This window comes from Oncorhynchus masou, chromosome 30 (assembly GCF_036934945.1).
Source record: "Oncorhynchus masou masou isolate Uvic2021 chromosome 30, UVic_Omas_1.1, whole genome shotgun sequence".
Lineage (NCBI taxonomy): Eukaryota > Metazoa > Chordata > Actinopteri > Salmoniformes > Salmonidae > Oncorhynchus > Oncorhynchus masou.
Window position 1 is genome coordinate 44,387,009 of NC_088241.1, and position 27,971 is coordinate 44,414,979.

Consider the following 27,971-nt stretch of genomic DNA (forward strand, 5'->3'; position numbering starts at 1 on the left):
AGAATCGAACCTGGGTCTGAAGTGGTGTATCTAGCATCTGCATTACAGTCCCAATATAGTGCACTACTTTTGACCAGGGCCCAAATATAGGAAATAGGGCGCCATTTTGGCTGCAGCCTAAATCTGTAAGTAGGACAGGGGATGTGTAGATGTGTGAAGGTAGCTGACAATGTCACAGCACCAATGATTTAGTGAAGCAGACAGCCCTGAAATTACTGCTGCCTATCTATAGGCTCTATCCCTCACTCCAAGCCTCCATCCCCACGCCCCTGAATGACAATACTCTTACAAGCTCCATCCCCATCTGTTTATCCATCCATATACCCCTCCATCCACGCCCCCTCACTGAAAAGTCGTCCTCTAACCCTCCCCCACCTCCTCACTGACAAGCTCCGTTCCGACTGACAGCTTTCTAACACTGTAGGGGCTCAATGCATGGAGAGGTGCCTCATTGCTCCGTGCCTCGCCTTGCCTCAGCCAATCAATGGGATGGCACTATCTCAGCCAGCCAGTCAGATTAATGGACCTCATCCTTACATCGCTCTGCACATCACACCGGCACTATACCGTCGTTGCCATGGTGACACATTTCATTGTCGTATGATACGAACATTCCATATTTATGCGGTGCTTGGCCAAAGGATAGAGAGCTACCTGAATTTGCCTTTAAGAGAGAAACCAGTATCCATCTTGAAAGAATGCTGCTGGAGGGGATGGCTACTGTTTTACGGGCTCCTAACCAATTGTGCTATTTTGTGTTTTTTTTGCATTGTTTGTAACTAATTTTGTACATAATGTTAATGCTACCGTCTCTTATGACCGAAAAGAGCTTCTGGATATCAGAACAGCAATTACTCACATCGAACTGGACAATTTTTTTTCGCGAAGGATATAATGTTGCTCCCAGACAAGGCCCAAATCCCTGTCATTCGCATGTGAAAATAAGGAAGTACAGGGGCGGAAATCAGGGTGCCTTGTAAGAATTCATTGGCGAGTGGGTAACCCGCCTCTACCATTAGTTCTATGAGCCAACGTGCAATCACTGGAGAAAAAACTGGTAGATCTCCGTTCGAGACTATCCTACCAATGGGACAATAAAAACTGTAATCTTATGTTTCACCGAGTCGTGGCTGATCGACGACATGGATAATATTATATTATCCATGCATTGGCAGGACAGAACAGCTACGTCTGGTTTGACAAGGGGTGGGGGAGTGGGTGGGGGTGGGTAGTGTGTCTATTTGTCAATTACAGCTGGTGCGTGATGTCTAATAATAAGGTAGTCTCGAGGTATTGCTCTACTGAGATAGAGTACCTCATGATAAGCTGCAGACCACACTATCTACCAAGAGATTTTTCATCTATATTTTTCATAGCTGTCTATTTACCATCACAAACCGACGCTGGTACTAAGACTGCACTCAACGAGCTGTATAAGAATCAACAAAATGGTCACTCCTTGTGGCCGGGGACTTTAATGCAGGCATACATAAATCCGTTTTGCAATTTGTTTTTACCAGCATTTCATGTACAACCAGAAAAAGAAAAAAAAATACATCACCTTTACTCCACACACAGAGATACGTACAAAGCTCTCCCTCGCCTTCCATTTGGAAAATCTACCCATAATTCTATCCTCCTGATTCCTGCTTACGAGCAAACACTAAAGCAGGAAGTACCAGTGACTTGCTCAATATGGAAGTGGTCAGATGACGCGGATGTTACATAAGTGCATCGAATACATCTGTGACCGTACGTACATATCACCATCAGAAGCCATGGATTACAGGTAACATACGCACCGAGCTAAAGGCTAGAGCTGCCACTTACAAGGAGCGGGACACTAATCTGGACGCTTATTAGAAATCTCGCTACGCAAACAGACGAACCACCAAACAGTCAAAGCATCAATACAGGACTAAGATTAAATCCTACTATACCGGCTCTGACACTTGTCGGATGTGGCAGGGCTTGCAAACTATTATGGACTCCAAAGGGAAACCCAGCCACGAGCTGCCCAGTGAAGTGAGCCTACCAGATGGGCTAAATGCCTTTTATGCTCGCTTCGAGGCAAGCAACACTGAATCATGCATGAGAGCACCAGCTGTTCCGGACGACTGTGTGATAACACTCCCTATAGACAATGTTTATTTTATTTTACCCTTATATTACCAGGAAAGTTAACTGAGAACACATTCTCATTTACATAAATGACCTGGGGAATAGTTACAGTGGAGAGGAATGAGCCAATTGTAAGCTGGGGATGATTAGGTGACCGTGATGGTATGAGGGCCAGAATAGGAATTTTGCCAGGACACCGGGGTTAACACCCTTACTCCTACGATAAGTGCCATGGGATCTTTAGTGACCATTGAGATTCAGGACACCCGTTTAACGTCCCATCCAAAAGACGGCACCCTCACAGTGCAATGTCCCCAATCACTGCCCTAGGGTATTCAGAAATGTTCTTAAACCAGAAGAAAGAGTGCCTCCTACTGGCCCTCCAACACCACTTCCTGAAGCATCTGGCGTCCCATCTAGGGACCAACCAGGACCAACCCTGCATAGCTTCAGAAGCAAGCCAACAGTGGGATGCAGGGTGGTATGCTGCTGGTAATTTGAGCAAGACCTTTCACAAGGCCGGGTGGAATACCAGGACACGTACTCAGAGCATGTGCGGACCAACTGGCAAGTGTCTTCACTGACATTTTTAACCTCTCCCTGACAGAGTCTGTAATACCTAAATAAATGTTAAATAAAAAATACAAATATATTGTCGGTAGCCATGAAGTGCTTTGAAAGGCTGGTCATGGCTCACATCAACACCATCATCCCAGAAACTCTAGACCCACTCCAATTTGCATACCACCCCAACAGATCCACAGATGACGCAATCTCAATCGCATCCCACACTAACCTTTCCCACCTGGACAAAAGGAACACCTATGTGAGAATGCTGTTCATTGACTACAGCTCAGCGTTCAACACCATAGTGCATACAAAGCTCATCACTAAGCTACCGACCCTGGGACTAAACACCTCCCTCTGCAACTGGAACCTGGACTTCCTGACGGGCCGCCCCCAGGTGGTAAGGGTAGTCAACAACACATCTGCCATGTTGACCCTCAACATGGGGCCCCCTAGAGGTGTGTGCTTAGTCTCCTCCTGTACTCCCTGTTCACCCATGACTGCGTGGCCAAGCACGACTTCAACAGCAAGTTTAAGTTTGCTGATGACACAACAGTGGTAGACATAATCACCGACAACGATGTGGAGGAGGTCAGAGACCTGGCAGTGTGGTGCCAGGACAAAAACCCCTCCCTCAATGTGAGCAAGACAAAGGAGATGATCGTGGACTACAGGAAAAAGAGGGCCAAACATGCCCACATTCACATCGATGGGGCTGTAGTGGAGTGGGTTGAGAGTTTCAAATTCCCACCAACAAGCTATCATGGTCCAAACACACCAAGAACGTTGTGAAGATGGCACGACAATGCATTTTCCCTCTCAGGAGGCTGAAAGGATTTGGCATGGGTTCTAGGAGCCTCAACAAGTTCTACAGCTGCACCATCGAGAGCATCCTGACCATTTGCATCACTGCCTGGTTTAGCAACTTCTCAGCATAAGGCAATACAGAGGGTAGTGCGTACAGCCCAGTACATCCCTGGGGTCAACCTTCCTGCCATCCAGGATTTATATACTAGGTGCTGTCAGAGAAAGGCCCAATTTTGTCAAATAGTTGTCAAAATTGTCCAAGTCATAGACTGTTCTCTCAGCTACCAAACGGCAAGAGGTACAGGAGTGCCAATTCCTGGTCCAAAAGGCTCCTTAACAGCTTCTACCCCCAAGCCATCAGACTGCTGAACAATTAATCAAATGGTTGCCATTTGCATTGACACAATAAACTTAGTGTTTATTATCTATGCATAGTCACTTTACCCCTTCCTACATGTATAAATGACCTCAACTAACCCGTATCCCTGCACACTGACACTGTACCGGTACCCCCTGTATATATCTCCATTATTGTGATTTTATTGTGTTACTTTTTTACTTTAGTTTATTTTGCAAATATTTCCTTAACTCTATTTTCTTAAAACTGCATTGTTGGTGAAGGGCTTGTAAGTTAGCATTTCACAGTAAGGTCAAAACCTGTTGTGTTCGGTGCATGTGACAAACACAATTTGATTTGATTTGACATTATGTTTCTGTGTGGGGAGAAAGCCCAGTTTAAATACAGGTGGAGCAGTTAACTGTCATGGCTGGCAGAAATACATGACCTGTTTGCATTCATTTGCTCTATTGATTTGCTGCCGTCTGTAATAAATTACAATCAAAGTCAGTTCTTGATATCGAAGAAGAACAATTGCATTCCCATTTAATTCAGTGTGATTCATCTGTAGTAGGGAGAATAACATACACAGAGAGAAGCAGTAGTGTAGTCATTGCCTAAGTACGCACTAACTTAGAGGGCTGATTCAGTTACAGGGCTCTCCTCTGAGGTACTTTTGAGACTGGAATAGGATAGGTTTGTCACAAATCATTTGATTTGTTTCATGAAAATTGTTGTTTCCATTTCTGGACCCAGTTAACTTTATATCCCTTCCTGCAGTAATTATTTTATGGAACAGTGTGTGTACATACGTCCGTACGTGTGTCAATACATATGTTTATTCCACTATTAAAGGAAGTTTACGTATGTACAGTTGAAGTCGGAAGTTTACATTAGCCAAATACATTTAAACTTCTCATGATGCCATCTATTTTGAATTGCACCAGTCCCTCCTGCAGCAAAGCACCCCCACAACATGATGCTGCCACACCCGTGCTTCACGGTTGGGATGTTGTTCTTCGGCTTGCAAGACTACCCTTTTTTCCTCCAAACATAACGATGGTCATTATGGCCAAACAGTTCTATTTTTGTTTCATCAGACCAGAGGACATTTCTCAAAAAAATATGATCTTTGTCCCCACGTGCAGTTTTGGAAGGGTGGAGCAGTGGCTTCTTTCTTGCTGAGCGGCCTTTCAGGTTATGTCGATATAGGACTTGTTTTACTGTGGATATAGATACTTTTGTACCTGTTTCCTCTAGCATCTTCACAAGGTGCTTTGCTGTTGTTCTGGGATTGATTTGCACTTTTCACCACAAAGTACGTTCATCTCTAGGAGACAGATGATGGCTGCGTCGTCCCATGGTGTTTATACTTGCGTACTATTGTTTGTACAGTTGAACGTAGTACCTTCAGGCGTTTGGAAATTGCTCCCAAGAATGAACCAGACTTGTGGAGGAATACCATTTATTTTCTGAGGTCTTGGCTGATTTCTTTTGATTTACACCTGATGTCAAGCAAAGAGGCACTGAGTTTGAAGGTAGGCCTTGAAATAGATCCACAGGTACACCTCCTATTGAATCAAATGATGTCAATTAGCCTATCAGAAGCTTCTAAAGCCATGACATCCTTTTCTGGAATTTTCCAAGCTGTTTAAAGACACCGTGAAATTAGTGTATACAAACTTCTGACCCGCTAGAAATGTGATACAGTGAATTATATGTCAAATAGTCTGTCAATTTTAGGAAAAATTACTTGTGTCATCCACAAAGCGGATGTCCTAACAGACTTGCCAAAACTATTGTTTGTTAACAAGACATTTGTGGAGTGGTTGAAAAGTGAATTTTAATGACTCCAACCTAAGTGTATGTAAATTTCCGACTTCAACTGTATGTACACTGAACAAAAATATCAACAAAAAAATGGAAGTGTTTGTCCCATGTTTCATGAGCTGAATTAAAAGATCCTAGAAATGTTCCATACGCACAAGAAGCTTATTTCTCTCAAATGCTGTGCACACGTTTGTTTACATCCCTGTTAGTGAGCAAATCTCCTTTGCCAAGATGATCCATCCACTGAACAGGTGTTGCGTATCAAAAAGCTAATTAAACAGCATGGACATTACACAGGTGCACCTTGTGCTGGGGATAATAAAAGGCCACTGTAAAATGTGAAGTTTTGTCACACAACAGAATGACACAGATATCTCAAGTTTTGAGGGAGCGTGCAATTGGCATGCTGACTGAAGGAATGTGCACTGGAGCTGTTGCCAGAGGATTGAATGTTAATTTCTCTACCATAAGCCACCTCCAACATTGTTTTAGAGAATTTGGCAGTCCATCCAACCGGCCTCACAACCGTAGACCATGCGTTACCACGCCAGCCCAGGACCTCCATATCCGGCTTCTTCACCCTTGGGATCTGGTCAGCTGGTCAGCTGATGAAACTGTGGGTTTGCACAACTGAAGAATTTCTGCTGTCAGAAACCATCTCAGGGAAGCTCATCTGCGTGCTCGTCGTCCTCTCCAGGGTCTGGTCCTGACTGCAGTTCTGAGTTGTAACCGACTACAGTGGGCAAATGCTCACCTTTGACGGCCACTTGCACGCTGGAGAAGTGTGCTCTTCATGGATGAATCCTTGTATTAACTGTACCAGGCAGATGGCAGACAGCGTGTATGGCGTCATGTGAGTGAACAGTTTTGCTGATGTCAACTTTGTGAACAAGGTGCCCATACAGACAATGCAATTGCATTTTATTGATGGCAATTTGAATGCACATAGATACCGTGACGAGATCCTGAGGCCCATTGTCGTGTCATTCATCTGCCGCCATCACCTCATGTTTCAGCGTGATAATGCACAGCCACATGTCACAAGGATCTGTGCACAATTCCTGAAAGCTGAAAATGTCCCAGTTCATCCATGACCTGCAATATCCAGCAATTGCACACAGCCATTGAAAGGAGTGGGACAACATTCTACAGGCCACAATCAACAGCCTGATCAACTCTATGTGAAGATGTGTTGCGCTGCATGAGGCAAATGGTGGTCAAACCAGATGCTGACCGGTATTCTGATTCACGCCCCAAATTTCTGTTTTTAAGTGTCTGTGACCAACAGATGTATACCTGTATTCTCAGTTGTGTAAAATCCATAGATTAAGGCCTCATTTATTTATTTCAAGTGACTGATTTCCATATATGAACTGCCACTCAGTCAAATCTTTGAAATTGTTGCATGATGCGTTTCTATTTTCTGTTCAGTGTATATAGGGGGTGGCTACTTTAAAGAATCTCAAATATACTTGGTTACTACATGATTCCATACGTGTTATTTCATCGTTGTGATGTCTTCACTATTATTCTACACTGTAGAAACTAGTAAAGCTAAAGAAAAACCCTGAGTAGGTGGATGCAAACTTTTGACTGGTATTGTTTGTCTGTTTACGGCCTTAATAGTGTAGCCATGCTTTCATTCCAGGCTCTAGAGACCAGTCATCATGCTGTTAATCACACACCAGTAGCTATATTCATACTGAGGAGGTGACCTTGCTGTGTAGGTTCTCAGCATCTGTCCTCTTTCATGACTGTCATACGAGACAGACCAGGCAATAGGTCTCCTCCCATGCAAACATAACATGGGACTGAGATAACTGTACTACAATACACGGTCACCTCTATATCTGTGTGAGAACATGTTTAAAATGTCCTCAGCGGTCAGTGTGAGGAATACCTGGGTCGTGTTCATTAGGACACACAGCGTAAAACGTTGTGTACGGAAAAGGAACATTTGCGTTCCTGATTGGACAAGTCCAGGTAGTCCCTCGTTGTTTTCGTCCATTTTCTTCCTTTTGCTGCCTATTGAACATGACCCTGCTGTCTGACACACAGAGTTTCATACACTCGTCGTTATTGATTTCAGTTTCAATCCAAGTCGAAGAGGTAAACACCAGTCACATTAGCAAGAGGTCTGTCTTTCTGACTGGCAGCAAGAGGTGCCTAACAATCATCTGCATCATTAAGCTTTTTTATTCTGAAGGTGTTTTTCTACAGTGACTGTAGCCGTAATTCACCGACAAAACACGCCGGTCGATGCATGAACACTACAATAGACAAACTGTCTGGAAACAAACAGAGAAAGAAGAGAGAGAAGAATCTGGCACTCTCTCCCTGAGAAATTAGTCGAGATGGAGATCTGAAGGTTTGTCAAGCCAGCACGCCAATAACATCGGCCCCAAATCACCCCCCTCTAACTTCCAGTAACTTTTCAACTTCCCTCATTTGCCACACTCTCACTCACACTCACAGGAGGGAAAGCTGCTCTTGAAGTTTTTGGCAGGGGGGGAAGTTTTTAGAATTCCACAACCATTGTTTAGTTCTAGAAACTGTTTGTGATCACAGTGGCATTCTGAAAGGCTGTGGCAGTGCCTGTCTTATAATAAGGCATCTGTGGCAATCGACGTCAGCGTAGGAGGAGGGGAGAAATGAGAGGAAAAGAGGGAGGAATGAGAGACATAAGAGCAGAGGGGAAGAGAGGAGCAGGGCCTATTGAGCTTGAGGTTTAATTAGCCATCAGATGGCTTTGACACCTTCTCAGATCTCCAGCGAGAACGAGTTCATTGGCAGAGTGGCACTGCTACTACTAGATAACATGGAGATGAGAGAGCACTGCTACTGTAGACAACATGGAGATGAGAGAGCACTGCTACTGTAGACAACATGGAGATGAGAGCACTGCTACTGTAGACAACATGGAGATGAGTGAGCACTGCTACTGTAGACAACATGGAGATGAGAGCACTGCTACTGTAGACAACATGGAGATGAGTGAGCACTGCTACTGTAGACAACATGGAGATGAGAGCACTGCTACTGTAGACAATATGGAGATGAGAGAGCACTGCTACTATAGACAACATGGAGATGAGAGAGCACTGCTACTGTAGACAACATGGAGATGAGAGCACTGCTACTGTAGACAACATGGAGATGAGTGAGCACTGCTACTGTAGACAACATGGAGATGAGAGCACTGCTACTGTAGATAACGTGGAGATGAGAGCACTGCTACTGTAGACAACATGGAGATGAGAGAGCACTGCTACTGTAGACAACATGGAGATGAGTGAGCACTGCTACTGTAGACAACATGGAGATGAGAGCACTGCTACTGTAGACAATATGGAGATGAGAGAGCACTGCTACTGTAGACAACATGGAGATGAGAGAGCACTGTTACTACTAGATAACATGGAGATGAGAGAGCACTGCTACTGTAGACAACATGGAGATGAGAGCACTGCTACTGTAGACAATATGGAGATGAGAGAGCACTGCTACTATAGACAACATGGAGATGAGAGAGCACTGCTACTGTAGACAACATGGAGATGAGAGCACTGCTACTGTAGACAACATGGAGATGAGAGCACTGCTACTGTAGACAACATGGAGATGAGAGCACTGCTACTGTAGACAACATGGAGATGAGTGAGCACTGCTACTGTAGACAACATGGAGATGAGAGCACTGCTACTGTAGATAACGTGGAGATGAGAGCACTGCTACTGTAGACAACATGGAGATGAGAGAGCACTGCTACTGTAGACAACATGGAGATGAGTGAGCACTGCTACTGTAGACAACATGGAGATGAGAGCACTGCTACTGTAGACAATATGGAGATGAGAGAGCACTGCTACTGTAGACAACATGGAGATGAGAGAGCACTGTTACTACTAGATAACATGGAGATGAGAGAGCACTGCTACTGTAGACAACATGGAGATGAGAGCACTGCTACTGTAGACAATATGGAGATATGGAGATGAGAGAGCACTGCTACTGTAGACAATATGGAGATATGGAGATGAGAGAGCACTGCTACTGTAGACAACATGGAGATGAGGGAGCACTGCTACTGTAGACAATATGGAGATATGAAGATGAGAGAGCACTGCTACTGTAGACAACATGGAGATGAGAGAGCACTGCTACTGTAGACAACATGGAGACGTGGGAGCACTGCTACTGTAGACAAAATGGAGATGAGAGCACTGCTACTGTAGACAACATGGAGATGAGGGAGCACTGCTACTGTAGACAACATGGAGACGAGGGAGCACTGCTACTGTAGACAACATGGAGATGAGAGAGCACTGCTACTGTAGACAATATGGAGATATGGAGATGAGAGAGCACTGCTACTGTAGACAACATGGAGATGAGGGAGCACTGCTACTGTAGACAATATGGAGATATGGAGATGAGAGAGCACTGCTACTGTAGACAACATGGAGATGAGAGAGCACTGCAACTGTAGACAACATGGAGACGAGGGAGCACTGCTACTGTAGACAACATGGAGATGAGGGAGCACTGCTACTGTAGACAACATGGAGATGAGAGCACTGCTACTGTAGACAACATGGAGATGAGGGAGCACTGCTACTGTAGACAACATTGAGATTTGAGCACTGCTACTGTAGACAACATGGAGATGAGAGCACTGCTACTGTAGACAACATGGAGATGAGGGAGCACTGCTACTGTAGACAACATGGAGATGAGAGAGCACTGCTACTGTAGACAACATGGAGACGAGGGAGCACTGCTACTGTAGACAACATGGAGATGAGAGAGCACTGCTACTACTAGATAACATGGAGATGAGAAAGCACTGCTACTGTAGAAAACATGGAGATGAGAGCACTGCTACTGTAGACAACATGGAGATGAGAGAGCACTGCTACTGTAGACAACATGGAGATGAGTGAGCACTGCTACTGTAGACAACATGGAGATGAGAGCACTGCTACTGTAGACAACATGGAGATGAGAGAGCACTGCTACTGTAGACAACATGGAGATGAGAGAGCACTGTTACTACTAGATAACATGGAGATGAGAGAGCACTGCTACTGTAGACAACATGGAGATGAGAGCACTGCTACTGTAGACAACATGGAGATGAGAGCACTGCTACTGTAGACAACATGGAGATGAGAGCACTGCTACTGTAGACAACATGGAGATGAGAGCACTGCTACTGTAGACAACATGGAGATGAGAGCACTGCTACTGTAGACAACATGGAGATGAGAGAGCACTGCTACTGTAGACAACATGGAGATGAGAGAGCACTGCTACTGTAGACAACATGGAGATGAGAGCACTGCTACTGTAGATAACGTGGAGATGAGAGCACTGCTACTGTAGACAACATGGAGATGAGAGAGCACTGCTACTGTAGACAACATGGAGATGAGTGAGCACTGCTACTGTAGACAACATGGAGATGAGAGCACTGCTACTGTAGACAATATGGAGATGAGAGAGCACTGCTACTGTAGACAACATGGAGATGAGAGAGCACTGTTACTACTAGATAACATGGAGATGAGAGAGCACTGCTGCTGTAGACAACATGGAGATGAGAGCACTGCTACTGTAGACAATATGGAGATATGGAGATGAGAGAGCACTGCTACTGTAGACAATATGGAGATATGGAGATGAGAGAGCACTGCTACTGTAGACAACATGGAGATGAGGGAGCACTGCTACTGTAGACAATATGGAGATATGAAGATGAGAGAGCACTGCTACTGTAGACAACATGGAGATGAGAGAGCACTGCTACTGTAGACAACATGGAGACGTGGGAGCACTGCTACTGTAGACAACATGGAGATGAGAGCACTGCTACTGTAGACAACATGGAGATGAGGGAGCACTGCTACTGTAGACAACATGGAGACGAGGGAGCACTGCTACTGTAGACAACATGGAGATGAGAGAGCACTGCTACTGTAGACAATATGGAGATATGGAGATGAGAGAGCACTGCTACTGTAGACAACATGGAGATGAGGGAGCACTGCTACTGTAGACAATATGGAGATATGGAGATGAGAGAGCACTGCTACCGTAGACAACATGGAGATGAGAGAGCACTGCAACTGTAGACACCATGGAGATGAGGGAGCACTGCTACTGTAGACAACATGGAGATGAGGGAGCACTGCTACTGTAGACAACATGGAGATGAGAGCACTGCTACTGTAGACAAAATGGAGATGAGGGAGCACTGCTACTGTAGACAACATTGAGATTTGAGCACTGCTACTGTAGACAACATGGAGATGAGAGCACTGCTACTGTAGACAACATGGAGATGAGGGAGCACTGCTACTGTAGACAACATGGAGATGAGAGAGCACTGCTACTGTAGACAACATGGAGACGAGGGAGCACTGCTACTGTAGACAACATGGAGATGAGAGAGCACTGCTACTACTAGATAACATGGAGATGAGAGAGCACTGCTACTGTAGACAACATGGAGATGAGAGCACTGCTACTGTAGACAACATGGAGATGAGAGAGCACTGCTACTGTAGACAACATGGAGATGAGAGAGAACTGCTACTGTAGACAACATGGAGATGAGAGAGCACTGCTACTGTAGACAATATGGAGATATGGAGATGAGGGAGCACTGCTACTGTAGACAATATGGAGATATGGAGATGAGAGAGCACTGCTACTGTAGACAACATGGAGATGAGAGAGCACTGCTACTGTAGACAACATGGAGACGAGGGAGCACTGCTACTGTAGACAACATGGAGATGAGGGAGCACTGCTACTGTAGACAACATGGAGATGAGAAAGCACTGCTACTATTTACAATATGGAGATGAGGGAGCTGGAAAAGCTAGGTCTACTCAGAGAAGAAGAAGGGATGAAAGATAGGGGATATTGAGAAAGGAGGAGAGGAAGAAAAAGGCAGAGAAGAGAGGGAGAGAGGAGAGGAAGAGCGGGGGAGAGAGGAGAGGAAGAGAGGGGGAGAGAGGAGAGGTAGAGAGGGAGAGAGGAGAGGAAGAGCGGGGGAGAGAGGAGAGGAAGAGAGGGGGAGAGGGAGGAGGGGGAAAGAAGAGAGGAAGAGAGGGGAGAGAGCAAAGGAAGAGCAGGGGAGAGAGGAGAGGAAGAGAGGGGGAGAGAGGAGAGGAAGAGAGGGGGAGAGAGGAGAGGTAGAGAGGGAGAGAGGAGAGGAAGAGCGGGGAAGAGAGGAGAGGAAGAGAGGGGGAGAGGGAGGAGGGGGAAAGAAGAGAGGAAGAGGGGGAGAGAGCAAAGGAAGAGCAGGGGAGAGAGGAGAGGAAGAGAGGGGGAGAGAGGAGAGGAAGAGAGGGGGAGAGAGGAGAGGAAGAGAGGGGGAGAGGGAGGAGGGGGAAAGAAGAGAGGAAGAGGGGGAGAGAGCAAAGGAAGAGCAGGGGAGAGAGGAGAGGAAGAGCGGGGGGAGAGGAGAGGAAGAGAGGGGGAGAGGGAGGAGGGGGAAAGAAGAGAGGAAGAGAGGGGGAGAGGAGAGGAAGAGCAGGGGGAGAGGGAGGAGGGGGAAAGAAGAGAGGAAGAGAGGGGGAGAGGAGAGGAAGAGCGGGGGAGAGAGGAGAGGAAGAGCAGGGGAGAGAGGAGAGGAAGAGAGGGGGAGAGGGAGGAGGGGGAAAGAAGAGAGGAAGAGAGGGGGAGAGAGCAAAGGAAGAGCAGGGGAGAGAGGAGAGGAAGAGAGGGGGAGAGGGAGGAGGGGAAAGAAGAGAGGAAGACAGGGGGAGAGAGGAGAGGAAGAGCGGGGGAGAGAGGAGAGGTAGAGGAAGAGAGGGGAGAGGGAGGAGGGGGAAAGAAGAGAGGAAGAGAGGGGGAGAGGAGAGGAAGAGCAGGGGAGAGGGAGGAGGGGGAAAGAAGAGAGGAAGAGAGGGGGAGAGGAGAGGAAGAGCGGGGGAGAGAGGAGAGGAAGAGCGGGGGAGAGCGGAGAGGAAGAGAGGGGAGAGGGAGGAGGGGGAAGAAGAGAGGAAGAGAGGGGGAGAGGAGAGGAAGAGCAGGGGGAGAGGGAGGAGGGGGAAAGAAGAGAGGAAGAGAGGGGGAGAGGAGAGGAAGAGCGGGGGAGAGAGGAGAGGAAGAGCAGGGGAGAGGGAGGAGGGGGAAAGAAGAGAGGAAGAGAGGGGGAGAGAGCAAAGGAAGAGCAGGGGAGAGAGGAGAGGAAGAGAGGGGGAGAGAGGAGAGGAAGAGAGGGGGAGAGAGGAGAGGAAGAGCAGGGGAGAGAGGAGAGGAAGAGAGGGGGAGAGGGAGGAGGGGGAAAGAAGAGAGGAAGAGGGGGAGAGAGCAAAGGAAGAGCAGGGGAGAGAGGAGAGGAAGAGAGGGGGAGAGGGAGGAGGGGGAAAGAAGAGAGGAAGACAGGGGGAGAGAGGAGAGGAAGAGCGGGGGAGAGAGGAGAGGTAGAGGAAGAGAGGGTGAGAAGTAAGGAAGAGAGGGGGAGAGATTAGAGAAATAGAGCGGAGAGAGAGGAGAGGAAGAGAGGAGGAGAGAGCAGAGGAAGAGAGCGGAAGAGAGGAGAGGCTGGAGTAGCTAAGTCTAACTCAGAGGGGAGGACAGGAAATAGGAGAGAAGGAAGAGAGGGGGTAATGGTGGGTAGTGGGGGTGTAGTGTGGAGTGTGAAGAGTTGGGGTCAGGTGGGGATGTCAGGCTCCTCCAGCTGTGTCAAAATGTGGCTCCATGGCAGTGAGGTCGATACAGAGATGACAGGAGGTGACTGGTTAAGGACTGAATTGACTAGCAGAACTGGAGCTAAACTGGACCTGGAACGGAATGGGAATTGACCTGAGTGCAATCGTGCAGGTTGCGAGTGAAGGGTTAATGAACCAAAAATGACATTAACCCCCCTGATTATAATCAGGGGGTGATGGAGGGCTGAGGACGGGAGGGATGAGGGAGATGGAAGAGGTGTGAGGTCAGCTAACTCAGAGAAAAATAAATGCCGTCTCTCTCGCGACCTCACTTTCAATCAATGTGCAATAATTAGAACGTTATCATAGAAGACATTCGGCCAACGGCAGTTTGCTTCAAAGACAAACATTATACCATGTAGTTTATACCAACGCATTTCTGCAAATACCACCAGGAGTTCAGGTGACTCACCCATCATGCGCTGTCCCATCATGACATTGCGTGACGGCATGGAGGTCTGGTCGTCCAAGCACTCTCTGGTCCCGAACATGGAGTGGGAGATGTGGCGCTCATGGTCGTCCAGAGGGTCTGTCAGAGGCTGCTCCTCCACCCTCGAGCTTCCTGGAACCTCCTAAAGAGGGACAGAGACAGAAGAGAGGTCACTCAGTGGAGGGGAAAGAGAGAAGAACGTCAAACCCTTGATGCAAAACCAAGTCTCAAGTCTCAAACAAGGTTCAGTCTGTCCACGGCCACTTCAAACATACAATACAATCTTTCACGGGTTTGCATGTAGGAACCAGTACCAAAGGTGGTTTCATCTTCCAGTCAACAGACAAGGCAGTGCTCCCAGTCAGATGAAGCAGCATAGATTTCCCATCGCTGTAAACACAGCTGCCTCATCCAGTGGGCCTCATTTAATGGCAAACTACTTTTGCTCGGTGGTCAATGTATTGCGACATTGATTATGGGGCGAACTCGATACACGTGTCACTTTTAACACAACCTTATTATTGAGTGACAGTTAAGAAATGACATTGTAGGGTTGGACCTAATAAGAAAAACTAGACTTCATGAGTCTTGTGTTTCCAGTCATCGATGTTAGGGGGGAGTGGGGCAAGTTGAGAAACGTTATATATTCAGCATCACTCCGTCAATGGAAATACAGTATTCTTTCTAACAAAGATATCTGTATATATTTCAGAGTGTTGTGCATCCCTGGAAATAGTCAGAATTCATGTAAACATGACAGTTCTGAAAACATAGCTTGTCTAAACAAGTGGTCTCTTGGCTGGGTATGGGGTAAATTGAGTATAAACTGATGTATAGAACAATCTTAAAATGATCTACTTAGCATCATGAAACCTCTAACACAATAGATTCATTTGACTTGGTGAAAATCAGTTTTTTTGGACCTAACTTGCTTACCACTTTTTCCATCTTCCTTCACAGACTCCATGGAATGATGACCTCTTCCTAAATATGTGGTCAGATTATACGTGTTGTGTATGGTTTCCTAAAAAAAAAGGGAGCCTCAACTTCTGCCTTTGGCTCAACTTACCCCACTCTCCCCTACAACCATTCTGTCCTTGTCAACAGGCTGTGTCCCAAATGGCTCCCTTTTCCATATAGAGTGCGTTACTGTTGATCAGGACCCATAGGGCTCTGGTCAAACGTGGTGCACTATGTAGGGAATAGGGTGTCATTTAGAACACAAACAGTGTAAAACTGTACAGGCTATGGTGGGAATGTTCTGTGACACATTATGGCCCCAGAGAATAAAAGAACATTTCCCACAAACATATGAGAGAAAGAGGGAAGGAGAAAAAAAGAGAGGGAGAAAATATTGTAGCATTGTTTGGCAGTCACCTGTGAGGGAACCACGTGCGACTGGTTAGAGAACAGAGCCTGTTCCAAAGACAACAGCCGGGTCCTGTTTCACCAACACACACACACACGCATGCGCAAACACACACAGAGTTGATTCTTTATGCCCAGGGAATACAGTACGAGTTGGCCCTCCAACAGATCTGTTACAGATTCATTCCAAGCAGAGAGAGAGAGAGGGAGAAAGAGAGAGAGAGAGAGACACACAGACGGAAGCGAGAGAGTGAAGCGAGAGAGTGAAGCGAGAGAGTGAGGCGAGAGAGTGAGAGAGAAGCAAGAGAGAGAGAGAAGCAAGAGAGAGAGAGAGAGAGAGAGAGAGACAGCAGGAGAGCCCGAAAGAGAGAACTGACCCCAGACCTGCAAATATGGATGTATCATGACACAAAACTGACCACGGGCCAAAAGCAACAGAAACCAGAGAAGAGGAGATTCTTCAAGAAAACAAAATAGAGAAACAAATGTGAGAGGATTGCAGAGGAAGAAAGACCCGTGCTGTCTATAGGACCAGACCAGTGCCGTTGGGTCAGCTCTGTAGTCTGCTGGTGTAGCACAGCCGTGCCGGGTCTATATGGTGACGGCTGGGTCAGGCGGGGGAAGAGACTTATCATGGTCGGTCTGTTTAATATAAATGAAGTTTAATGAAGTTGGGAGCTGAGGACTTTATCTAGCCTCGGCTTGATAAGCGCACAGCAAATGGAATGATTGGCGGCGGCGCGCAAAGGAAAGGGTTAACGCAATTACAATCCTTTCTAATACAGCCCGGTCCAGGATGAATTGGACTCAAGAAGGTTTCACTGGTACAACAGAGGACGTATTGTATTGGTTTCACTCTCTTGTTTTTCAATCTGGCGAGAGTGCGGTCTGGTAGACTTATAAAAACACAGTCAGAGGCTGAGAAAAGGGCTGACTTCTCAGAGCTAATGAATAACGTACGGACAGGCGTCATAGAGGACAGAGAGACTGAGAATTGATTAAACAGGCTTCATATGTACAGTGGCTAGTCTGGGGGGGAGGTGCATGCGAGTGTGTCTGTCTGTCTGCGTGTGCGTGTGTGTGTATGGGTGTGTGTGTGTGTACGTGCCTGCATAAAGGAGTCTGTGCACAAGTGTGTTTGTATGTGTATGTGTGAGGGGTAGTTTGAGTGAATGAGTAAACCAGTGTGCTTTTTAGTGATATTACCAGCAGCTCTCACCATCTCTTAATCTCTCTTAATCTACTCATTTCCAGACTGGATTATCCGGTTGTGAAGGAAGGCTACTGATTCACCCACAGAGAGCTTCGTCGGGAGTTCACCAAATTCCCCCCGGATGACAGACGGAACACACATGCACAGACAGGGAAAAGTTGCCCCTTGATGACAAGGCAGCGTGTTACTCTAACGTCCTTGCCTGTTCATGTATGGTTTTACGGTTAGCCCTTAGCCTGTTCATGTATGGTTTTACGGTTAGCCCTTAGCCTGTTCATGTATGGTTTTACGGTTAGCCCATAGCCTGTTCATGTATGGTTTTACGGTTAGCCCTTAGCCTGTTCATATATGGTTTTACGGTTAGCCCTTAGCCTGTTCATGTATGGTTTTACGGTTAGCCCTTAGCCTGTTCATGTATGGTTTTACGGTTAGCCCTTAGCCTGTTCATGTATGGTTTTACGGTTAGCCCTTAGCCTGTTCATGTGGCCATCATCCAGTCAACTTTACCCATGATGCTGTTAGTAATTACAGTCTTTAAACTGCAGCATCCTGCCCACCTTTGGACCAACCAACCAACACACCTACCAACCTAAGTCTCCAGTGGCTACCTCTGTCTCATTAGCTTCCCCTCATCCCTTCATCTGCCTCAAGCCTTATCCTCCCAGGTGTTCCCCCTCTCCATTTCTACCTCTGCTGCATTCAATACCACTGCCCGTGTTTCCAGGAGATCGCCATTCCCACTGTCTGTATTGATTGGAAACATTGTACTGTATGTGACTATAGCTGGGTACAAGTTGTCAGAGAGCGAGTTTAAGGGAAATAAACAGTGTTCAGGTGGTATGAAAAGTTGTACACGTGTCTTAAAAATAAAATACAAACGTGTGTGTGTGCGCGTGTGTTCAAAGTGGTCATGGTAAAGAATTAATAGAATAACCCCTTTTGAGTTCATACGGAACAGAGTTGAACTGAAATGAGCTGAACTGAGAGCTAATATAACACGTTACCCATACAGTCCACCATTGCACTCAGCTACACCACTAAACCACCTGATTCAATAAATTATTCTCTGAATTGGACCAATTGAGTTTCCGTCGCTGGTCCTAAATTAGTTAGTCTGCTGGTACCAGCTGCGGTTGAATGGCCCTGCAGGAGGTGCAGAGTTGTGTTTCTGTAGTTCCACATCTACTTTCCCACATTTACCCAGTTCATAATAAAGAGTAATCTCCCATCATGCAACACTCCCTCCCTTCTCTTCCTGTTATCCTCCAACATGAATCATTCTGATCTACTATGACATCACGCTAAGTGCTTGTCATGATCCCCATGTCATCATCTAATGGGGCCTCAATCCCTCCCCATAACATTACATTACAGCGTTAAGGGAAAGGTCAGACGCAAATCTACCTCTCTCTTTTCTTTCTCTTTCTTTCTCTACCTCCATCTCTCTATACCCCCCCACCCCCCTCTTTTCTTTGGGGAACGCATCTAAATGCATTAGTGTCGTAAGACTGTGTCCCCATCCCCATCCGCAGCGGATGGACGGTCAGCTCAATGCTAATAAAACCATAGTTTGCTGTGCCAGGCAGATTCAGACTGATTGATCTCTCTCTGAAGCCATATTGATCAAGCCCGTTCTCCTCTTGTCTACAGGGCCGCGGTTCTTCTGTTAGCCAAGCCACCTCCTTCACAATGTCAACTCACATCAACGATCTTGTGCTGAATCCCATCTGGACATGTCTGGACAGTCATTGGTATGCAGAAAGGGGCAGTTCATGGCCTGTTACGTAAAGGGCCCTTTTCCATTAGCTCCCCTCTTCAATGTAAGCTCAAATGTATTCTGTTCAGTATCTGTAATACACAGCAACATGGTGGAAGGAACAGGGCTTCTTCAGCAGGTATCCTGTCCTCTATTTCTTCATGTATGACATGAAGCCACATGATAGGAGCAGAGTAGCTAGGGTCTCCCATTCTACCCTGATGTGGTGGGGCTGCATTCAAAATGGCATTCTATTCCCTTTATAGTGCACTGTATGTAGAATAGGGTGCTGTTTGGGACACACCCTTGCTGTACTGTAGCTCATCTATAATGCAGAGGGCATCTGAATCCTCCAATTATCAGATGATGGCCCAGTGCTTCCCAGTGGACCTGACTGGTCTTGACCAGTAAGTGAATATCCTCATAGCCTTCAAAAAGTAGAGAGGCCAAAGCTTTGTCCAATGCTTTGTACACAGACACATTTGGTGTACAATCCTAACTGATTTAATGTTCAATGGGGCACAAGTTAACAAAAAATGATCTTAGTTAAGTTCAGCTAGCGCTTCCTTGATTCTCTCCCTTTCAAAATACATATATATTTTTTAATCATTTTGTGCTTACTCAACATGACTCAGCTTACAGAGGGTGTGGGGTATAGCCTAGCGATTACCCACAATGCGTCACTCAGGTCGTTTGAATAGAATAGGCCAGTGTAGCAGTTTCTTCTTCCAAATGATATTTACATAATTGAGAGAAAGAGTAGTGTTTCCGAAAGGCTTTCATGTGGTCAAGAGAAGGAAATGTTTTACATATATTTTTTATGTTCTGCCTCCAGGGACACTGGACTCTGCTGAGACACGCAGAAACTAAAGAAAGTGAAAGTTGGAAATAGAAATATCTTCATTTCAATAAATGAAATGAAACAATTGGGGAGAGAGGGTAGAGTAGCATCCTAAGGCTGTATGTTCCACTTCATGAATTTACATAAGCAGCACGTCTCATTCTGTGCCTATTTTAAATACTGCAGTTTAAAAATAGTACAATATGGATGGTACAGTAAGTAAAACGTAGCACAGAGCAGAACAGGTGAGATGTAGAAAACATATTGTTAACATAATATGAAGGCTGCCTTAACTCTAAAAGTGTGCTGGTCAGGGCAGGTCCTGGCCGCTCTGCCGCAATAGGCGAGGCCAAAAAATGGCTGTCCCTACAAGAATAGTCCCAAGTAAGCAAAATTACATTGAAAATATGTCAAAAATACATATTTTTCCAGATATTTAAGCTAGGTTCAATTTAGGTTCTGAATGAAAGGTGAAAAGTTGTATTTTCTAGGCGTTGAAATAAGGTTAATATTCAGTTCTGAAATAAACTGAATATTAATATAGGTACAGTTGAAGTTGGAAGTTTCCATACACTTAGGTTGGCGTCATTCAAACTCACTTTTCAACCAGTCCACAAGTTTCTTGTCAACAAACTATAGCTTTGGCAAGTCGGTTAGGACATCTACTTTGTGGATGACACAAGTCATTTTTCCAACAATTGTTTACAGACAGATTATTTCACTTATAATTCACTGTATCACAATTCCAGTGGGTCAGAAGTTTAACACTAAGTTGACTGTGCCTTTAAACAGCTGGGGAAATTCCAGAAATTTATGTCATGGCTTTAAAAGCTTCTGATAGGCTATTTGACATAAATATGTCAATGTATGTATGTATTTCAAGGCCTACTGTCACGGCCGTCAAAAGAAGTGGACCAAAGTGCAGCGTGGTGAGCATACATATTCCTTTTATTTTAGAAAATGATGCCAACAAAACAAACGAAGAAAACAACCGTGAAGCTTACAGGGCTAAGTGCCACTAACTAAGATAACTACCCACACGGAAAGGAGGGAAATAGGGTTACCTAAGTATGATTCTCAATCAGAGACAGAGATAGACAGCTGTCCTTGACTGAGAACCATACCCGGCCAACACATAGAAATAAAGAAACATAGAAAACAAAACATAGAATGCCCACCCCACAAAAAATCAAGGCCGGTCCGGACAGGACCAAAAAAAGATGTCCAAAAGGAGTCAGCATCAGTCCGTGCTTACTGCCTACAGCAGGGATGTGCAACTCTAGTCCTCAGGGGCCGAAGCGGTGTCACACTTTTCCCCCATTCCTAGTCAACGCAGCCGATGAAACTAAACTGCTTTCTAAACTTAACATCATGATTAGTTGATTATTGGTGTCAGGTGTGTTAGCTGGGGCTGGTGGAAAAGCGTGACACCAATCAGTCCCCAGAGGACTGGAGTTGCCTACCACTGGCCTACAGTGTCAGCTGTAGCCTAGTGGTTAGAGCGTTGGACTAGTAACCGGAAGGTTGCGAGTTCAAACCCCCAAGCTGACAAGGTACAAATCTGTCGTTCTGCCCCTGAACAGGCAGTTAACCCACTGTTCCCAGGCCGTCATTGAAAATAAGAATTTGTTCTTAACTGACTTGCCTGGTTAAATAAAGGTAAAAAAAACGTCATTTTAGGAATGCCCATCGAGGCCTAGAGTTTGTAAAACACCAATAAAAAAGATGGGCGGTACGGACCGTACAAAGATGTCCAAAAGACGTTGGCGTCGGTCCGTGCTTACTGGAGTGTAGCCTACCATGCCGGACTGCAATGGAATTTTATGAATGTCCATCCATGCGGTAGGCCCAGCTCTTTGTAAAAACAGGCCGTTGAGTTGGCTTTATTAGTCCTGATTCCTGTGACTAATCAATTTGGGCTATTGAAGCTCTGAATATCAGCTACCTAACTTCATCAGGAGGTATCCTGAGCCTATTTGCAATGTGTTTACATCGCGGGAAATGCAGAATAATGTTATTTTTTCACTATGATCAGCTCATCAAAAAATGTATGGATAAAAAGTTGAAACCACTGATCATGACAATTTAGCCCACGGGATGAAACTCGTGGACAGCAGTTGGGAGTATCCTGATTGTCCATTTGACTTTGACCTGTCCTGTTTAAAGAAGATGTTGTTTGTCAACATGTCAGCACATTTTTCTGTTTGATTGGGTGCCATTTTAGGTGAGGCTATTTGACCAGAGAAACCTGCAAGGTGTAAAAAGTCTCATTACATTGTCATTACATTTGATCTCCAGGCTGTAGGCTACAGAGAAGACCACATACTCTTTCCACCAGATGCTATATCTTCTATATGATTTATGTTAGATAATTATTCGGACAGAAGCACCCCGGAGAGGTGTTATGTGTTGTTGTTGGAGGTGTGTCTTGGTCAGAAAAGGCCGCCGTCGTCAATCTGCCGCCATCGGTGGCCGCATAATCCTGCCTAATGAGCGGGCCGGCTGTGGAGCTGGTTGCTTTTGGCAGACTTTTGTCAAGTTTGGCTTGTAAAGCACCTTGATGAGGCTGGCTTGGTAAGCTGTTATGACCACTGTAGTGATTTAGTGTCGCACAAAACAACGACAAAAGAAAGCTGACCAGGAAGGGGAAGGCAGAGTGTTGCAGGTCGCCAGCTGAGTGCACACACACGGATGCACGCATGGATGCACACACATTCGCTGTGGTACACTTCACATCAGCTACAAAAAGTTTGGCAGCGCGAAGAACTGGAAAGCATTTTCTAAACTAAATGAGTCTGTTTATAGTTCTGGAAGGCAAAACATACCTAAATAGGAATCAGACCTTTCTCGACTCAAAAGCAGCAGGCAACAAACCCAAAATAAAAAGAACGCTCATGCACACGTACACACACACACACACACACAATACCCTACCGCCCCTCACAAATGTTTTTGTGCTGGTGCCAATCCCAGACTTCAGTCAGCAGCTCTGATTTCCCGCCAAATTACGCTGGAGGCAGTGGAAAATGACTCTCACAAGCCTCTCCGTCACATGGACTGAATACTTTCAGACAAGTTTTAACTTGAGGTGAACAACAACAACAAGCGTTTCTCAGAGACACGTTGACGTCAGCTCTGACTGTCGCTCTCTGAGGAAGATTATGATAAATGGATAAGCATGATAATATGAGGATATACATTCATTTATATGAGCAGAGCCAAACGCATGAGGGCTTTGCAAAAAAAAAAAGAAAGCTTTGATGACACAGAAAAGCCCGCCCGCACACAGGCACGCACAAACTAAATGCGCACGCACGCACACACACACACACACACACACACACACACACACACACACACACACACACACACACACACACACACACACACACACACACAGAGAGAGACAGCAGTGGCTCTGTTGTCCTGGTGTGTAAATGAAATTGAAGATGCAGGCATTACATGCTAATAACAGAAAGCTCATCCATGTGAAATAAAAACTTTTCACAACTTTATTATATTGAATATTGACTTCCATTTGTGACTTGGAATAAAGGTCATGCAAACCTCAATTAATTAAATCTGTTTTTATTTGCTGACGTGATGACACACATCGTTATAAAATGGCATAATTAATACCAAAGGAACATGAATAGGATGAGTACATTTTACAGTCCTGATAAAAATTAATTGAATTGACTTTCCAAGAATGTAATTGCGTTGAACACGTGACAATATATTAATAGAAGGAAATTACAAAGTCAGCATCCCAAATGGCACCCTATTCCCTATGTAGTGCAGTTATTTGGACCAGGGCTCAGAGCTGTGGTCTACAGTAGTGCACTACATAGGGAATAGGGTGGCATTTGGGATGCTGCTAAAGTCTCTGAAGCATTGATTAAATTATAATGCGTCAAACATAAATTCCCAATGACCAATCACATTACTTTAATACTGTATATGGGTCAGAAGTACACTCCCTCAACTATGTGCCAGTCCTAGTTATCAGTCGGAACTATGCAATGACTGAAGTGACTGTTCTAGAGCAAGTTCTATTTTGTAATCCAATCAAATGTCACATGCGCCAAATACAGAAAGTGCAGACTTTACCGTGAAATCCTTACTTACGAGCCGAGCCCTTTCCCAACAATGCGGTTAAAAAGTAAGAAAATTAGCAAATAAATCAAAAATAAAATAGTAACACGATAAAATAACAATAACAAGGCTATATACAGGCTATACTGTATACAAGGAGTACCGGTCCCGAGTCAGTGTACTGGGGGACGAGGTAGTTGGGGTTTGATTGAGGTAATATGTACATGTAGGTATAATTAGGTGATTGATTGAGGTAATATGTACATGTAGGTATAATTAGGTGATTGATTGGGTAATATGTACATGTAGGTATAATTAGGTGATTGATTGAGGTAATATGTACATGTAGGTATAATTAGGTGATTGATTGAAGTAATATGTTCATGTAGGTATAATTAGGTGATTGATTGAGGTAATATGTACATGTAGGTTTGATTAGGTGATTGATTGAAGTACTATGTTCATGTAGGTATAATTAGGTGATTGATTGAGGTAATATGTACATGTAGGTATAATTAGGTGATTGATTGAGGTAATATGTACATGTAGGTTTGATTAGGTGATTGATTGAAGTACTATGTTCATGTAGGTATAATTAGGTGATTGATTGAGGTAATATGTACATGTAGGTTTGATTAGGTGATTGATTGAAGTACTATGTTCATGTAGGTATAATTAGGTGATTGATTGCGGTAATATGTACATGTAGGTTTGATTAGGTGATTGATTGAAGTACTATGTTCATGTAGGTATAATTAGGTGATTGATTGAGGTAATATGTACATGTAGGTTTGATTAGGTGATTGATTGAAGTACTATGTTCATGTAGGTATAATTAGGTGATTGATTGCGGTAATATGTACATGTAGGTTTGATTAGATGATTGATTGAAGTACTATGTTCATGTAGGTAGGGGGGTGAAAAGCAGAGGAGTCCAGGGAGTCATTTGATTAACTGTTCAGCAGTCTTATGGCTTTGGGGTAGAAGCTGTTCAGGGCTACGGTAGGGCTTTGGGGCTCCGGTAGCACTTGCCGTGCAGTAGCAGAGAGATGAGACTGACTTGGGTGGCTGGAGTCTGACAATTTTTAGGGTCTTCCTGTGACACTGCCTGGTATAGAGGTCCTGGATGACAGAGAGCTTGGCCCCAGTGATGTTCTGGGCTGTACGCACTAACCTCTGTAGCGCCTTGCGGTCGGATGCTGAGCAGTTGCCATACCAAGCAGTGATGCAGCCAGTGAAGATGCTCTTTTTGAGGAGGTTACAATGTGAGAGGCACTTGGTAATGATGATACACAGTACCAGTCAAAAGTTTGGAGACACTTACTCATTCAAGGGTTTTTCTTGATTTTTTACTGTTTTCTACATAATAGTGAATAGTAATAGTAATAGTAATAGTGAAGACATCAAAACTATGAAATAACACACACGGAATCATGTTGAAACCAAAAAAGTGTTAAACAAATCAAAATATATTTGAGATTTGAGATTCTTCAAAGTAGCCACCCTTTGCCTTGATGACAGCTTTGCGCACTCTTGGCATTCTCTCAGTCTTGAAGGAGTTCCCACATATGCTGAGCACTTTTTGGCTGATTTTCCTTCACTCTGCGATCAAACTCTCCCCAAACCATCTCAAGTTGGGTTGTAATTGGGTGATTGTGGAGACCAGGTCATCTGATGTAGCACTCCATCACTCTCCTTCTTGGTCAAATAGCCCTTACACAGCTTGGAGGTAGGTTGGGTTCTGTTGAAAAACAAATGATAATCTGACTAAGCACAAACCAGATGCGATGGCGTATCACTGCAGAATACTGTTGTATTCATGCTGGTTAAGTGTGCCAAGAATTCTAAATAAATCACAGACAGTGTCACCACAAAAATCTCAAATTTGGACTCATCAGACCAAAATACAGATTTCCACAGGTCTAATGTCCATTGCTTGTGTTTCTTCACATTTCTTCAAGTCTCTGCAGCAATTCGACCATGAAGGCCTGATTCATACAGTCTCCTCTGAAAAGTTGATGTTGAGATGTGTCTGTTACTTGAACACTGAAGCATTTATTTGGGTTGCAATTTCTGAGGCTGGTTACTCTAATTAACTTGTCCTCTGCAGCAGAGGTAACTCTGGGTCTTCCTTTCCTGTGGCGGTCCTCATGAGAGCCAGTTTCATCATAGCGCCTGATGGTTTTTGCGATTCCACTTGAAGAAACTTTCAATGTTCTTGAAATTTTCCGGATTGACTGACCTTCATGTCTTAAAGTCATGATGGACTGTCGTTTCTCTTGCTTACTTGAGCTATTCTTGCCATAATATGGACTTGGTCTTTTACCAATTAGGGCTATCTTCTGTATACCACCCCTACCATGTCACAACACAACTGATTGGCTCAACGCATTCATAAGGAAATAAATTCTAATAATTAACTTTTAACAAGGCACACCTGTTAATTGAAATGCATTTCAGGTGACTACTTCATGAAGCTGGTTGAGATAATGCCTATAATGTGCAAAGCTGTCATCAAGGCAAAGGGTGGCTACTTTGATGAATCTAAAACAAATATATATATTTGTTTAACACTTTTTTTGGTTACCACATGGTTGTGTGTTATTTAATTTTTCATAGTTATTCTTCAATGTAGAAAATAGCAAAAATAAAGAAAACCATGGAATGAGTAGGTGTGTCCAAACTTTTGACTGGTACTGTACGTATCTACCTCTATCACTCCAGTATCCCTGCACATCGTAAATATGGTGCTGGAACTGACTGACCCTTTATATAGTTCTCATTTTTTATGTTGTATTTCTTGTGTGTTTCTGTTCTACCTTGTGTTATGTTTAGTACTACATTGATATTGATTACTGCATTGTTTGGTTTCGATCTTCCAAGAAAGGTATTACACTGTGCATGTGACATTAAAACTTGAAACTTGACTGGCTGGACTGATAGGAGCGACCTTGGATCTTGGAGGGCCCAGGAGGGACAAGTGTCCTTGGCCAGGGAAAGTGAGTGGGAGAAGGGTTATGGGGGTGAGGGGGAATGTGTGTGTGTGTGTGTGTGTGTGTGTGTGTGTGTGTGTGTGTGTGTGTGTGTGTGTGTGTGTGTGTGTGTGTGTGTGTGTGTGTGTGTGTGTGTCTCTGTGTGTGTGTGTGTGTGGGGGGGGACAGACGAAGGGCAGATGAGGGAAGAGTGTCCCAGCAGGAAGTCTGCTCAAGGACCACAGGACAGAGGCACCAATCATCCTCACACCAACACTAATCAAAGCTGATCTCGAATCAGAGGCTGCAGGGGATTGGAACACACACACACACAAAACAAACACACACACTTCAACGACGAGTACTTCACCACTGAATAAAACCAGCTCATCTCCATAATCAGCCCATTCCCATATCAATTCATCTCCCCATAGATACCAACATAATATATTTGCTTCAACACTTCAAAGCCAATGAAATGTATTCTGAAAGATAAATTCGTTTTTTAAGATGTTATGAGAGCAGCTCGACTGCTGGTTAATAGAGAAACATAAATAGATTCAGGGTTGAGTGACGGGACTTGATCTTTTTTGATATTTCCGAAAGCCAGCAGCACCTATCAAAACCATATCTGGGCAAGGGCCTTCCACAGGCTGAATTGCTTTCGATCCTCTCAACTTCTGCTTCAGCCTGATAACAACTCCTCACTTTAATTCACTTTCTTTCTCAAAGTCCAACCTTCCTATCTGCACATTGTGGTGGGCTGTGTCTGCCTCTGTCTGCCAATCATCCACCAATGAAGTGGCTCTCGCCATATCATAGTGCCCCACATTGTTAAGTCAACCATATGCAATGGGTCCGAAAGCAGAGAAGAGTTAGATTATCAAAATTGGATCTTTGCTGTGAAG

The 27,971-nt window shown here is 44.8% G+C and overlaps 1 protein-coding gene across 3 annotated transcripts in view; it reads right to left on the reverse strand.

The window, feature by feature from the left end:
* LOC135522644 (partitioning defective 3 homolog) overlaps positions 1–27,971 on the reverse strand; it is a 581,006-nt gene that overhangs the window by 234,223 nt on the left and 318,812 nt on the right. For all 3 annotated transcript variants that reach the window (XM_064949098.1, XM_064949099.1, XM_064949097.1), the window contains exon 14: positions 14,801–14,960. In XM_064949098.1, the coding sequence (XP_064805170.1) occupies positions 14,801–14,960 (160 nt within the window). The remainder of the gene's footprint in view (positions 1–14,800; positions 14,961–27,971) is intronic.